Here is a 15,099-nt window from a genome sequence, read left to right as displayed (position 1 = left end):
GTTTCTTGGGTATAACCCTTTTTTTTTCCATTTAATTCTGCATCTGGAAATGGAGACAGTCTATCTTGCTTAATAATGAAACTACTTCGGTATGGTCCTATTTAATACTTAAAGTTCACTGTCATTTTGCTATAAACTTGAATACACGCAGTGTTTCACCTTCCTTCTTAAGTTTCTGTCCCTAAAGAAACGCCCTCTAAACACCACATACCGTGCACAACGTTTCCCAGGGTTATTTCTAGAGTTGTGCACTTTATCCATGGAGGTTGTGATTTCCGTTAGTAAAAGTTTCAAGAGGACGTTAAATACATTTTTTCAAGTAAGAGGGAATCATAGAAATAACTACACGCAATATAAAGTATAAAATCAAGAAACTAAACAAATAAGGTTGATGGTAACATGGTTGTTTTCACACGGGGGAGGGGGCGGGACACAGACGCCGCTGAGCGAGACGCTTATTGGTCAGTTGTACGTGTGACGTTATTTTGAAATTTCAGCGGCGGAGCGTTTGTTTTCGTCTGTCACGGGGAGCTGCACGGCTATTGCAGAGCCAAAGTGCTACAGCGGGAGGTCTAATCCTGTAACACTGGTAAAATTAGTTAGACATGTCTTTTTCAAAGGCACCTTTGAAGAGATTCAACGAGCATGTTGGTAAGTAACGCTAACTTGAGCAAGCTAGTCGCATATCGGCAAGTTATCCACCCAGGCTAGTCATCGCCAGCTAGCTAACAGTTAGCTAACGTAGCTGAGCTGACGTTACATATTCAGCCAAAGCTGGTTTATCCAGTCTCAGACTCTGTAAGAAGACACTTAAAACAGCAAGAATTAGACTTGGCATATGTTATTTGTTCTTGACCACAATACCCGGTACGTCTTACTTGACGTTTTGACTTTTCCCGAAGGCTGTGCCCCTCCGCCGGGGTCCTACGAGATTAAAGCCGGGGGGGAGCTGAAGGGACCGGTGTCCTTCCACAAATCTGAGCGGTTCAAACCCGCCAAAACAGGTGGGATATCTTGTAGCATGCATCACCACAATAAAACACGAAATCACACTGAATACGAAATACTAAATGTGTATGGCTAAACTTCATGTCTGGGTGTCTCCAGCCGGTACGCCTTCACTGCCTCCACCTCCGCCATCGCCCTCTAAAAGTGTCCTGGTATCACCTGTTCGCAGGACCCTGTCTGTTGATGGTCTTGTAAGTTGTCAGATGATAATTTAACTCAACATTGAGTCATTCAGACAATTCAGTGATGACACCTGTCTCTTGGCTGCTGTAACCATACAGTAATCTCTCTTTATACTTCATTATTACTTAGGTTGAGGGGTCGACTAAGAAAGAGAGGAATGGGATCACTCTGGAAGACAAACAACGGAGACTCTTGGAGAAAGAGGTACATTTTATCAAAAAAGAATTCACTGCATTACTCTGCTTAGTATTCATAACAAGCTGTCTGTGAGCAATGGCTCTTGTTCTGCTGTTGGTGATCTCCAATTTTCCAGCAAACTATATACCTTCTAATCATTGTATCCACTCTGTGTGTTTGAGTCGTGACCTGAGCTTTACCCCCTTCCAGATCCGGTCCCTTGTGCAGCAGCGAGGGGAGCAGGACCGGCGTTTGCTGGCCCTGGAAGAGGAGCTGAACAAGGTGGAGGCCAAGCTGCTGGCAGCAGTCAGAGAGAAGACTGGCCTCTCTGCCAATGGTGCCACCCTGGAAAGGCAGCTTGCTGAGCTCAAGAAAGCCAATGAGTTTCTAAAGAACAAGGTGTTTGGCTTTGATGCTCATCTTTAGGCTCAGTTATTTTTAGAAATAATTGCACCCAGATGAGACGTCTCTGCTATTAAAAATTGAGCATAGCATTAGTTCAGGCAGGCCACTAAGTCAAGCTCAGCTCACAATCCCAGCTGATCTCAAGCCAGCCACATCAACTAATTGCTCAGCTGATTCCCCTCTGTGCAGTAAACTGACAAAGCTCATACAAGGCACCTTATTTAAGCAGCATCACCAGTCCTTCCCCTGCTTGTTCCTCTTTAAGTCCTTTTGCAAACCACCTCCACCCAGAACAGAACGATACTTCCATATATAATTTACTACCTATGGCAATAAAGTTGTCCTGACTGAACTTACATTGTATCTTAACAGTGTGGTAGCAGAGTTAGAGTTATGACTCAGCATTTTTTATTATTATTTTTTTTAGGTTTCTGCTGACACTTCGAAGAAGAGGATCAACTCTCTCACAATGGAACTGATGGAGGCAAGGAACAAGTTGGATGTTAAAAACAAGGTATGACTTAGACACACTCTTTGCAATGAAATCCTTTTTTAAAGAGCTGAAATGATTCGCTGATCAAGGGAAAATTAGTCAACTATAATTTTGTGAACTGAGTAATTGTTTGTCATTCATCAACTAAAATATTGGCTGGTTATTGCTCAATAAATACTTAAGGTTTATTGCTGTTTTCCATTTTGTGGCCAGACTATGTAAGCAACTTTAAGATATGTTTTTGTACTCTGGTAACCTATGATAACACTTTATGGATTAAATTAATCGTTAATAGAAAAAATATTTATATATATTGATCAACAGTTTGAAAAATCATTAGGTGTAGATGGAATTTTTTATCACATTTAAAAATGTAACAAAAATTTTGCCATCATATTTGGAAGTTGCAGTGATGTGTGTGTTTACATCAGGAATTAAGTTTCCTCCAGATTAACACTGAAGGCCAAGTGAAGGCGTTGGATGCGGATCTACAAGCTACCAAGGCTGCCCTTGCTGCTCTAAAGGACAGGAACAAAGACTTGGGTAAGACCTCATCCAGTGGAGAAAGTCAGCACTGTGACAAATGTGTCTGCCACGTTTATGGATGAACAAACATTGGTCATCCGTAAGGATCAGATAATCAGGGTTAAACTCGGATCTTGCTTTTTGCAGAGGACCTACAACAAGCGACCAAAACACAAAACGAAGAGCTAGAAAATGAGACTGATAAGTTGCATGGTGAGTCCTGTGTAAGGCTCTGTTTCTTTTGTGTTCCTTTCACTGTGTTGAACTCACTGCTAGAGAAAGGTGACTGCAAAAAAAATCAATTTTGCCTCATAATTTTACTTGACTTATTAGTTTGTTGCAATAAAAAAAGTCAGTTGCACTAAAAACACAATTGTCCATATACTTTCAACATACAAATAACAGCCATTTTTTAAAAACTGTAACATTTACTGGAACTGATCTTCAAATGAGCCCAGGAGTCTTAAAACCCACCCCCACCCCCAGGAACTCCTGTGCTTTTGGTGTGTTTGTTTGTGTTTGTGGCTTTTCTTGTATATATTTAAATCTGTAATCCTGTGTTTTCCAGCTGTGATTCACGAGCTGAGGGAGGAGATCAGAGTTCTGCAGGGCTACCTAGACACAGCTAACGACCAGATCCAGGTAGCACTACGGTCTTAAACGATAACAAAGATCCAGTTTTTTTCCCCACTTTCACCCTTAATGCCCATGAAAAGTCTAAACTCACCTGTGTACTTGCTACTGTTGGTTTGCTGCTGTATGTTCCTGCTGCAGGTTTGCTTTACTTCCCAGAGGATATAGAATCCCGTTATTTTCATATATACATAAAAAACACTGCCTGCAGAGATATGCTGTTGTCTTGATTAACTAGAGCCATCATCTTAAACCAGAAAGGTGGTCGTCTTCCTTAACACAACTTTGCATGTCCCCAATTATTGCAGTGGCCATTCTATCAAAAGTAGTTCCTCTGCTACAATTCATTGTGAGGAGGTCATGAGATATTGGCCTCCCACACTGATTTAAAGCCCCACCCTAACCCTGGTACAATATTTACTCAGTATATCATTCCCTATATTAATTTTGACAGTGTAATTTAATGACTGTAGAAAAAAATGCATGTGCATTCCTTGGTACGCTTCCCCGTGAATGGCGCAGGATGGTTGTATAGAACTGGAGTAGTCAAGAGTAGGCATCAAACAATTACTAATAATTAGTAATAACTAGGTTTTTTTCTGTTTATCTGGTCATTTTCTTGCATTTCTTTTACTATTATAATAATTTCAATTAAAGAGTGAGTACAGCTGAAGTGTTGGTGTGATACTGTTAATTTTGCTATAGGAATTTTCAAATTTACAAATGAATATTGGTCCTGAATATCAGTTTATGGTGTCCTTGATTACTAATAATATTGGGCCTGTTGAGTCTGGAAAATAAACATCGGTGGATACCTAGTCAGAATACCATTTTGTTGACCAAAAGAACTGTCAAAAAGAATATATCCAGTTGTATTGCTAGGCTGTGTAACCCTAACCCTAACCCTAACCCTAGGCATAGGTTAGATTTCATTCAGTTTATCCAGGCTTACCAACTTCCATAGCAAAATTGTTTTGTTAGCTCAGAGTAGCTGCAAGTAAAATATACTGTAGCAGTATGTGCACTCTTTGTCTCTCTCTCTCTCTCTCTCTTTTAACAGCGGGGGCCTTTGAATTTGAGGAAGTCAGGCATCGTGCTATAGCAAATATGTTGGAGGTTTCAGGCTCACTGTGGACAACAATGGCCATAGGAAAAAAAAACCCTCAAAAATCACACTGACGGCTTTCAGTTTGGTTTGTATGTTGTGAAATGAATACTTGACAATTTGTGTACCTGTAGGATTTGCGCTTGAAGCTCCAGGAGAAGACAGAGTTTGAGCAGACTGTTACAAATTCTCAGCAGGAAAAGACAGGGTAAGACTAAATGCCTAATGGCTTGTACAAGAAAACAATGTCTCTGTTCTACTTGACACTCACTTGACACTTCTCTGCAGGCAACTACAGAGACAACTAGAACAGTGCACTACTGATCTACAAACCACCCAAGACGTGCTGAGACAAAAACAGGAGGAGTCAGAGAAATATCAACAAGAGCTACAGGCATCCGAGGATGCTGTAAAGGAGATGGAGAAGAGGCTGGAGGATCAAGAGCTGGAGCTGAAGTCTTCACAAAAAGCAATGAGTGAGATAGAGGCACAAGTAAAGCTGGCCAACCAAAAAGTTCAGGACTCTGAGTCCACGGTGCATCAACAGGAAACAGAGCTTACCAGGCTGAAGGAGGTGCTGAGCAAGACAGAACTGGAGCTGGATGAAAAAGTGGCATGCCTTGCAGAGAAATGTCAGTTCTTTGAGGAGGAGAGAAGTATGTCCAGCTAAGAGTCCTGTTTGTCAAATATATATTACTTGAATTGAAAAAGTATGTTCCTGTTTGTTTTTAGGCAAGACTCAAGAGGAGGGGTGGAGGAGAGTGGAGGAGCTGAAGGCAGAGCTGAACTCCCTAAAGCAAATTGAGAGAGATGAGAAGAAGAAACAGATACAGCTCCAGCAAGAACATGCTGCTCTTACTGAGGAACTGGAGAAGGAAAAGGTTACACAAACAGGGTTTTGCCAGATATAGTGCACTCATTTCAAGCCCACCAAGAATGATTGTAATGCTAGACGTCCAAGGTGCAGCTCTGTTTTATTCCACACACACATTCACAATCTGTTCCTATTTCTGCAGGCACTTGTAGACTCCCTGTCTGTGTTGCTGAAGCAGGAGAGGGAGGAGTCTGAGGAGCGGCACAGGCTGCTAAAGGATGAGATGGAGGAGGTGCTGGGAGAGCTCTCTGTCATGGAGGAGCAGGAGCAGCATAGGCAGGAGGTGATGGAAAAGAGCCAGGAGGCTCTCCAGAGGCTGCAGGCAGAGAACAAAGACTTGGAGAGACAACTGCAGGATACCAGGGAATTATTAGACAGGTGAGGAACAAAAGGCCAAAAAAACAAACACCAAAAAGGAGCACTGATAGGAAAGAAAACGAGTAAAAGGACAACTCACACATCTAAGCCTTCTTGATGCGGATGTGTCAGTATGAAGCATAAAAGTAGTAGGATGAAAGAGACTCACAGTCATGTGACACTCATTCATACCTTCTAATCACCCATTTTATCCTATTCAGTGTCATGTGGAGCTCGAGCCTATCCTAGCATACAGTTGGCAGAAGGCAGGGAAACAGCCTGGACAGGTTGAACGTCCATAACAGGGAAACCACATATAGGCAGACAATCACTTGATCTTACATTCTTACCCACAGGATTTTTTTTTTTGTCGAATTTACCTGACTTACATGTCTCTGGAATGTAGCAGGAAACTGGAGCACTCAGAGGAAACCCATGTGAATATAGTTGGAACATTTAAAGCTATAGTGCAGAACTACTGCATATAAATGTTCATTATAATCCAATGCCAAACATGTTTTTATAGTGATGATTAAGCTCAGGTCACTCACTCCCTGCATTTTGCATTATTGTGAGCATCGGAAAGATGTTGTCTGGTGACGTTTCTGTGCTGGTGCAAAGTTTACCATGATGATAGTGGGGTTTTTTTGTTTGTTTGTTTGTTTTGTTTTGTTTTTTTTAATGTCAACCACACTTCACAATTCCTACTGGAATTATATGATTAAGGGATCACTTCACTGATGTTCAGTCTTATACATATTAGGAATATAGTGTGAAAAAATGTGGCCAATGTTTTGTGTGTCTGGGGCTCAGCTGAAAAATCTGTTTTACTTCCAGCACCTGCACCGTTATTTGATGCGCACATTGATGTAGTCAGGGTCAAGGAAGAACTACAGGCAAATTCAGTTTGGATCTAGTCTCTACCTCTGGGTAGCCAGTGAGTGTGCTCTTGATGCCACCAAAAAACACTTCCTTGTTGTCTTCACTTGTATTGCAAACTGGATTAGTCTCTAACAGCGACAGAGGCATCCCACAATATGAGTGCCAAGGATTTAATGGATGTGGATACATTTTACAGTGTTTTGACTGACTCAGATATTCATCCATATTTGTTCATGCCAGAGTATACGAACATAGAAATGCAGCTTGGAGAGGCTGCATTCAGACAGAATCCGGCAATGTGGCACCTTCCAGCAAGGTTGTGCAGAGGTGTAGGAATATTTATTTGTAATCCAGAACGTAACAGCTGTGAAATGGAGAATAACTTTTTTCTGTGATTCACTCCTTTGCTCTGTGTTTCCCATGAGAAGGCATGTTTGCTGCCAATAAAACTAATCAAATGCAATTTATTTAGTTTTCCCAATCATCTGATCAAAGAGAAGTTTTTAAGACAGCATTCTAACTTTTCCTATATGGAGTTGAGTGAGCTGGACGAATTTTTGGAAGGATTTGGCCAATGGGCATCAGAAGCTCCCAGTACATGTTGGCGCTGCCGGAGTTTTCCATCTCTATGAGCCTCAAAACTCAGATTTCTCTGTCAGTATAGCAAACAGTGAGATTTATTGCTTCAGTGTACACATTTATCATCGACACTGATTGGACATCCACATAAGCATTGGTGAAATTTCCCTTGAAGATTATAGCATGGCCTGTTACCTCGTCTGATGGTTTCTTGACTCTTAAAGTGTTTTTTTCCCCTCAGTTTTTCTTTACACGCAGATTGAAAGGTATTTTGCTGAGTTATCCAAATGTGCATTTTTGAAGCAGCATTTAATTTACTGTCAGAAGGGGTAGACAAACCATACAGGTGGAAAGTTCTATGCTGCAGGATCAAAGCACATTTGCAAAAATAAAAGCCCTTACCATTCACAAATCACAATTACTATGCAAAAAAGGTGCAAAACAACAATTTTGAGCTACATTTATAGTAATAAATAAATGATACAGATATTGGTATTAAAGTTATGAGGATAGGAGACATTACTTGTCAACCCCTTTTTAATAGCAATCACACTGTATGGTTGGTGTTTTAGCAAGTGCAGTAATGTGGCAGCGTTGGAAGAAAACCACTTGGCAGCCATGAGGAAACTCCAGGAGGAGCACACAAAGTCTCTTAGCAAGATAGGAGATGTTGTCACAGAGCTGGAAAGGTGAGCACTCGAGTTGCAATATGGCTTGGTGACAGGAATGTCAGTTTCATTGATGTGCTTTTTATGTGTTCCCAGTGCTAAAAATTTATGAACATGTAAGCCTCAAAGATTGGTGTCTTCCCTATTAGCACCAAACAGGCTCTAAGGGGAGCAGAAGAGAGAGGGGAAAAAATGGAGGCAGAGGTGCAGAGAGTCATCCAGCAGATGGAGGAGAAGACGGACAGAGTAATTCAGCAGAAAGAGGAGGAGATGAAGAAAATGAGGGAGTTGGAGGAGCACCAGGGGAGACACTTCATGCAGCAGGCTGAGGAGAAAGCCAAGGAGGAATATGCACAGTACGCTTTACATTCTCACCGAGTATTTTGGAACAGAAGTTTCACCTTTCCACCTTTGATTTTCCATTTTTTTCTTTTCTCGGCTCTTTAGGATGCTGTTGGAAGTACAGACTCGCCTCACACAAAAAGATGAGGAGATAAAGGCCATTGAGGCAAGCCATACAGCTCTGATCAGTCAACTACAGAGGGAGATAGAACTGCACACAAGGGAGAAAGAAGAAGCACTTGAACAGCTAGAGGAACAGAGAGGTCAGATTGTTATTCAGCTCCAACGTGACAAGGAGGAAGTGCAGAGACTACTAGAGAAGGCCAGACAGGAAAAAGAAGAGACACTGGAACAACTCCAGCAAGAAAGAGGGGAGAAAGTTAAGATTCAGAAAGCCTTTCAGGAGGCCAGGGCAGCAATGGAGGTTGAGAGGAGAGACTCTCAACAGGGCAGGTCAGAGGTGCTCAGTCTACAGACCCAGCTAGAGAGGGCAGAGGAGGAAAGGATGAGCCTTCGTTCTCAAGTAGAATGCATAGACCATGAAAGGCTAGCTCTTGAAAATCAACTGCAGACGGCAGAGCACGGCAGAGAGCAGCTTCAGTCTCACCTGGACCAAACTGAACAAGAGGTCCTGAGTCTCAGGACACGAGTAGAGCTCACACAGGAGGAGAGGCAGGCTCTGCAGGAACAAGTAAAGGTGTTGACTCAGGAGAAGGTAACCCTGCAGTGGGAGATAGAGGAGCAGCGGCACAAACTCCAAAGGCAACTTGCTGAAACACAGGAGAAGAGGTGAGCAGTAACGAGTAGTCATAGGTTGAGCTTTTTCATATATGTTTATATTTTTTTTTCTTTTTCTTTTTTTTTTTGTTAGTTTTCTCTTAAGAAAAAAAAAAAAAAAAAACGCTAAATACACTTCTGTCCTGTGTTGCCTGCAGCTCAGCTTCAGAGACTGATCACTGGAAGAGACAGTATGAGGAGCTGTTTGCCAAAGTCAAGCCCTTCCAGGTCTGTCATTTCCATAACATTTAAGAACATTATGAAATCTCTGAACAGCCGAGATCTATATTGAGCTGAAACACATTGCAATTCTCTACTACTGTGTGTATTCACTGGTTCCAGCACGTTCTCACCCCTCACGTTCACATGTTGATGTGCTCCTGTAGGAACAGCTCAATGGGTTTGCAGCAGAGCGAGAAGCACTGCTCAGTGAGAACGGGGCAAACCAGGAGGAGCTGAACAGGCTGGCCAATGCTTACGCTTGCCTGCTGGGCCACCAGAACCAGAAGCAGAAGATCAAACATGTGGTGAAGCTGAAAAATGAGAACATCACCCTCAAACAGGTAAAACATGAGAGGGGGGGGTGGTGTCTGTTTTCTAAAGCACACACTAGACAGCAGGCTTATATTCCTAAAGTGCACCATTTAGCTGTTTTATCAAGTTTACCATATTATGTTTTTGTATTATGTAAGCTTTTTGTGTCTCCCCCTAATTTCCTGACTGTGCATTTGTGTATAGGAGCTATCTAAGCTGCGGTCCCAGGTGAACCGGCAGAAGAATGAAATGGAGGAGCTGAAGTCAAAGCTCCCTGGAGCTTCCCGCCGCAGGTTTGATCCCAGCAAAGCTTTCCAACATGACAGTAAAGAGAACAGGCAGCCAGAGACAACTGCAGCCCTCAGAGAAGGTGAGTAGTGCACTGACCAGTCGCTACATCACACTGACCCTTTGTAGAGACAGGGATGTGCTAGATAAAAATAAGAAATGTTACCAACCACAGAAATTCAACATTTGTTTGAATAATGGTTTAGAAGCCTAATTGTTTGTTTCATTTTTTTTTTCAGGAAATCATTTTGTGTAGCGGGGCTCTTCCACTGGACAAGAATCTTCAACTAATCTGTGCCATGCTAACAAGTCTTTCTTCTAGGTTTTTGGTCTTCTTTTAAATATAGACTCTGCCTCTTACTTGGTTATATTTTAGTCTTTAAGTTCACATTTAATTCAATGTATTTTTTTTTTTTTTTTCACAAGACTCTATTGAAAATGTGAACCATAACTTAAGCTTCACACCTACTGTATGTTTTAAAGGATTTTCTGTCATCAAAGTGTATTTTGCATGCAGTCTGTTGTCTGTCGTGTAGAGGGGAAAAAATGTAGGGAGCAGAATGTTTGTACAGGAACAGCATGCGCCAAAATAATGGGCAAATATAAGAAGATGGCCACGGATAGAGGGCACAGAAGGCAGACAAGTATATAAAATGTGAGAGTCATTTTAGTTCTTATATGGTAGTATTAACAGGGTAGCAGGTTTTTTCCCTCCATTTTTCTTATTTCTGAAATGTTGGGTAAAGGTTATCCTATATACTTGATTTCCCCTTTTTATATGCATTTGCTGTTTATAAATAAATGCAGATTTGTAAACTTCTAAAACTGAACTGAGATGTATTTATTTATACTGCACGTATTTGTAACTCTAATAGTTCTCTCCACTGGGTTTACACATTGACCAAGCCATTGTTGCTTGGACCTTTATTCTTATGTTGTGCACCCCGTGTCTGGGCCATGTCTGTCCACAACCAGTAGAGAGCACTGTAGGACTGCAGCCATAGGTGGGTGCACAATGAAGGCCATTTACAACTCATGTTACATCTTGACTCTATTCCTGCTACAAAGAACACAAATTCACATCCTCTCACCGACAGCCGTGGGTTATGGGTCAAGCAGCTTTATTTCCTTTTAGTGAGAATTAGATAAGACATAGCCAGCAAGTACTTGGTCAGAGATTGACTTCAAGACCTTTTTACAGGCTATGAGTGGTGCTAGCTCTGGAGTAGTAGTTAGTCAGTCGCAGTAGCCCTCCAGGTGGTAAATGGTGCAGGGCTTATGGCAGCACTGCTCCACGATGCCTCTCTTCACCTTGGGCTCATCACGGCCAGACAGAGCCTTCCACAGACGCTTCTCCTGTCTGGCCCTTTTAGACAGGAACCCTTTGAAGTGGAGAAAGTTTCCATAGCCCTGTGTAAGTCCACTGCAACACACACCTCCAGTTCCTCAAACTACCATTTAGGCTGTTCACAGTTTAATGGAGACTTAATGGCTAGGTAATCTGATCTCTCCAATCCATTTTGTCTTGTTAAAGTCTCTGCTTCAAGGGGGATATGAGAGAACTCCAACAGAGACATATCATAGCTTACACCTCCAAAGTTAACTTCAAAACATCAATAGAATCTTTGAGGTGGTTTTAACTCGAGCATGAGATCCAAATAATGCGGTTTTGGGGAGGATATAATGAGGAATTTAGGGATTTCACAAGATTTGTACAATCGGATTGGTCACACAGTTGATGTTGGAAACAGTCTCAATAAGAGACCAAAAGAACAGCCACACCATGGACTTCAAAGGAGCCCAGAGAGAAGCTTTGCACACTAATGATGGGTTGGACAAATGCATAGATTTTAAATTCAGTAAACTTTTCAGCATGTTGTCCCCAAACATTTTTCCTCCAGCTAACATCCAAATTGGCATTCTCATTAGGCTGAGCCTGATCTTTGAACGCTGGCTGGAGACTGCACAGACACAAAGCCAGACTGGGGTCTTGGGGCAATGTCATACTGTTCCTTTCTGAACTCTCACTTTTGAAGGGGGTAATTAGAACTTATTTTGCAGTAGAAGTTTGTTAAACTCTGCCTTCTGCCTATTGCTACCCTGCCGCAATATTATTGTGGCCTTACCAAGCAGAGGCTGTAGATCCCTCTTTTGGGTTCGGTTTGGATTGTAGAAAAACCCCCGATCCCCACACACGAAGTACAGAGCATCCACCAGGTGGGAGCCACAGAGGTGCTGGGCGGGGGGAGAGACCACCCCTGGAGAATGCAACACCAGCAATAACAGCATGGACACAGCCCATGGTACCACGGCCATAGGAAGGAAACCTCTTAGAGCACACAAAACAAATTACAAGCATAAACCAATACATATCTTATACAGTTGTGATGACTGAAAAAGTACCTAAGACAAAGTGAAAATGAATGCCCCTATCAATTGTAAACCTCACTGCCTAGAAACACTGTTCAGAGTGTTAGAAGCTGGTACTGATTAAATGGGACCTTTGGGCTTTTGACAGTTGGACATTACAGATTCAGATCTATTTAATGAGTTCTGATATGTATTTGTTTGCAAAAACAGGCACCCAGAAGTCAACATGAAGATGCGGTGCTCATGTGATAGTGGCACACAGACAACACTGAGGCATACAGCTACAGCACAACTACAAATAAGGTCTTTGCGATGTGAGCAAAAAGCTAAATAATTCAGTCTTTCGTTGAAAATCAAAGGCCAGGATGAAAAGCCTCTGTGAAATAAGGTCTGTAGAAAAGTAAAGTAATGATATCTGATTTGAATCTCTTTAAGGCTTACAACCCAGTCAGCCTAAGCAGACTAAAGTGAAAGACTAACTGAGAAGAGTTCAAAATGGCGTCTCAGCGGCCGAGATGTTCTGCAGTGTTCCTCAATGGTATGATCGAATGATGTTACTTCTAAGAAAAAACAAGGCCTTTTCAGTTGTGCGTTTTTTCTAAACTGAAGGGGGTTGTAATGGTAAGGTAAGGGTCCACCCTAAAACAGTTTCGTAGTCATGTTATTCCTTGGATGTTAAGAGTTAAAATTTACAAACATGAATAGCATTCCAGATATCCAGGCTCCAGTGTTTGACGTCACCACTGGACTGGTCCAATGAAAATCAGTTGGTAACTGATAGTTTATTTGTTCTTCTCTTTAACCTCCAGTGATCTCTTTTGTCCCCTCAGAGGCACCAAGGATGAAGGATGCCCATGGCTCACTAAAATCCTCATCCAGGATACTGTCATGGTATCCTCAAGGTCAGTCCCGCTAGCTGATGGCGGAGTAGCCACAGTGTTTGTATCTCAATGGCGTCCTTAAGATTGGGAGAGACTTGTCCAAGATCACAGTTCCTGTTTTTTAAATTCCCATTTGGGGTGGATTTTCTTGTTGAATTTGAAGTTCACCTCTTTTTTCAAGGTGAGAAACATGTTTAGCAGTATTTTATAAACTAAATAGAGCATTTGTGGACATCCTAACGTGCACTGCAGAGCATTGGATGGAAAATGAATCACTTTAACAGTGTCTTTAACAATGCACCTGTGCCAGGCATTACAGCATTGGCAGAGCATGCTATGTGGCCTGCCATTTCTCTATCCCTCTTGGTGGTATGCCAGACTATCCTTGGCACAGTAGATTAGTTGAGTTACAGATCCTGCAAATGCTACTATTTTCTTTTATCCTAGTTGCTATACACAAGGATTTTAAAAGTTGAAATTTGTAGGGAATACAGAGAGGCATGCTTACCTGTGTTTGAGGAGACCTCAGTGCAGCAGAGCAGCTGGCAGTTAAAATGAAAAAGCCTATAGGGTTATACAGGTGCTGAGAACATCTCTACTTGGCTACCTTTCCCCTTTATAACCCCCAACCCCCCTCTCCACCTGGCCTTTGTCAGCCTCAGCGGAAAACACTAAGGCACTCATTAACACCCTGATCTGTAAGTATGTTGATCTGCTCTGAGAGGCAGCAAGGCATTACTGTGTGCGGCCTACAGGAGACGCCCAGCAGCAGAGTTGGGACAGAGTTGAAGGAGTAGTCACCCTGAGTGACATCTCACATCACCCCTGCTGTGTGCTGGCCTGACTGGCACACTTCTCAAGCTTACAAACAAACACCATATGCCACCTGCTGATCACGCAGAATGCATTAGACAGTATCAAGGGATGTTAGTGACCACTAGTGGAGTGTTAGAAACATAGAATTAAGTAGGTTTATAGCTTTATAGCTTTTGTGTCTGAAGGGTTGGTAAGACACAAAATACATTTTGTGTAAATGTTTATTTATAATTTCACTGATCTATATATCTAGATAGATAGATAGAAAGATAGATAGATAGATATACATGGGTGGTTGACATGATGTGGACTGTTGTCCATTGCATCAAACACAAATAAATTAAAAATTTTATATTGTGTTCAGAACATGCTGCTTTATGTGAACATACTGAACATTCATGCAGTTCATCACAATTTATCACTCACTTTTTTAACAATTTTCAACAAAACATGAAAAGCACTCATATGATGTGACTGTCCCGAGCACATTTCACAAACTTTAAACTTGAATAAAACTAAGAAAAATAAATGCAACTCTCCCCAGTAATGTACAAAATGATAATGCAGATGTCCATTTGTGAGTCTGGTCTTTTCCAAGTCCAGACATAATATTTTGAAGCAGCACTGATCAAAAAGAATTTGTCCCAAAAACTGATATGATATGGTGTGACACTGTTTTGTGATATTTTATGGGCAATTGTTTGGAAACACTTGGGGAGGAGGGGACCTTGTTCAACAAGGATGTACAGAAAACTCCAAGACAGACCTATAGAGGGTTACAAGGTGAGCTGTCTCTTACAATTTTTTCAATAGATCAAATCTTTTTGGCACTCCCACCTCAGTACCCTTTTCCAGTGTCTTTTGGGGTGACGCTTTTTATATAAAAATGCCAAAGATAAATGACCTTTTTGTCATTGTTACATTTAAATTTAGGTTAGCATGTTGCAGTGGCTGTGCTGTTGGCATGCTGGCATATAACCTCAAAGCCCAGTGTTGTGTTAAGTGCATGAAACCTCATATGGTGTGACAGGTTTTGCTTGTCTCTCTATATGATATGAACTGTATTTTCCTACAGACATAATAATTATTCATTTTAGCTAACAGTTTATTCTTATATTTTATAACTACTAGCTAAGTTTGATGTATGTTTTGTCCTTTTTTTTTGTTCTTCCATGTGCTCAATCAAGCCACTGTAGTTCTTC

At 41.6% G+C, this 15,099-nt stretch overlaps 2 protein-coding genes across 5 annotated transcripts; one reads left to right on the top strand and one right to left on the bottom strand.

Annotated features, from left to right (window-relative positions):
* The first annotated feature begins 503 nt into the window (after positions 1 to 503).
* Positions 504 to 10,652, top strand: hmmr (hyaluronan-mediated motility receptor (RHAMM)). 4 transcript variants are annotated; one of them, XM_030062785.1, is made up of 20 exons: positions 504 to 651; positions 903 to 1,004; positions 1,108 to 1,199; positions 1,321 to 1,395; positions 1,579 to 1,767; positions 2,201 to 2,287; positions 2,698 to 2,809; positions 2,939 to 3,004; positions 3,360 to 3,433; positions 4,664 to 4,737; positions 4,818 to 5,161; positions 5,262 to 5,410; positions 5,546 to 5,781; positions 7,794 to 7,910; positions 8,039 to 8,245; positions 8,337 to 9,020; positions 9,167 to 9,236; positions 9,395 to 9,571; positions 9,747 to 9,912; positions 10,070 to 10,652. In XM_030062785.1, the coding sequence occupies exons 1-20, from the start codon at positions 606 to 608 to the stop codon at positions 10,084 to 10,086; spliced, it is 3,084 nt and encodes a 1,027-aa protein (XP_029918645.1). In that variant the 5' UTR covers positions 504 to 605; the 3' UTR covers positions 10,087 to 10,652. The 4 variants fall into 4 exon arrangements, with proteins under 4 accessions (XP_029918645.1, XP_029918644.1, XP_029918643.1 ...); XM_030062784.1 differs by having other exon boundaries at positions 4,818 to 5,185; XM_030062783.1 differs by having other exon boundaries at positions 4,818 to 5,185; positions 5,241 to 5,410.
* A 295-nt stretch (positions 10,653 to 10,947) lies between these two features.
* Positions 10,948 to 13,616, bottom strand: insb (preproinsulin b). The gene is made up of 3 exons (XM_030062134.1): positions 13,590 to 13,616; positions 11,957 to 12,157; positions 10,948 to 11,212 (listed from the first exon to the last, which is right to left on the bottom strand). Exons 2-3 carry the CDS (start codon positions 12,144 to 12,146, stop codon positions 11,067 to 11,069), a joined length of 336 nt encoding a protein of 111 aa, XP_029917994.1. The 5' UTR covers positions 12,147 to 12,157; positions 13,590 to 13,616; the 3' UTR covers positions 10,948 to 11,066.
* Between the last annotated feature and the right edge of the window lie 1,483 nt (positions 13,617 to 15,099).

The sequence above is a fragment of the Myripristis murdjan genome, chromosome 10, assembly GCF_902150065.1.
Source record: "Myripristis murdjan chromosome 10, fMyrMur1.1, whole genome shotgun sequence".
Taxonomy (NCBI): Eukaryota; Metazoa; Chordata; class Actinopteri; order Holocentriformes; family Holocentridae; genus Myripristis; species Myripristis murdjan.
This window is presented reverse-complemented; position numbering and strand designations above follow the sequence as displayed.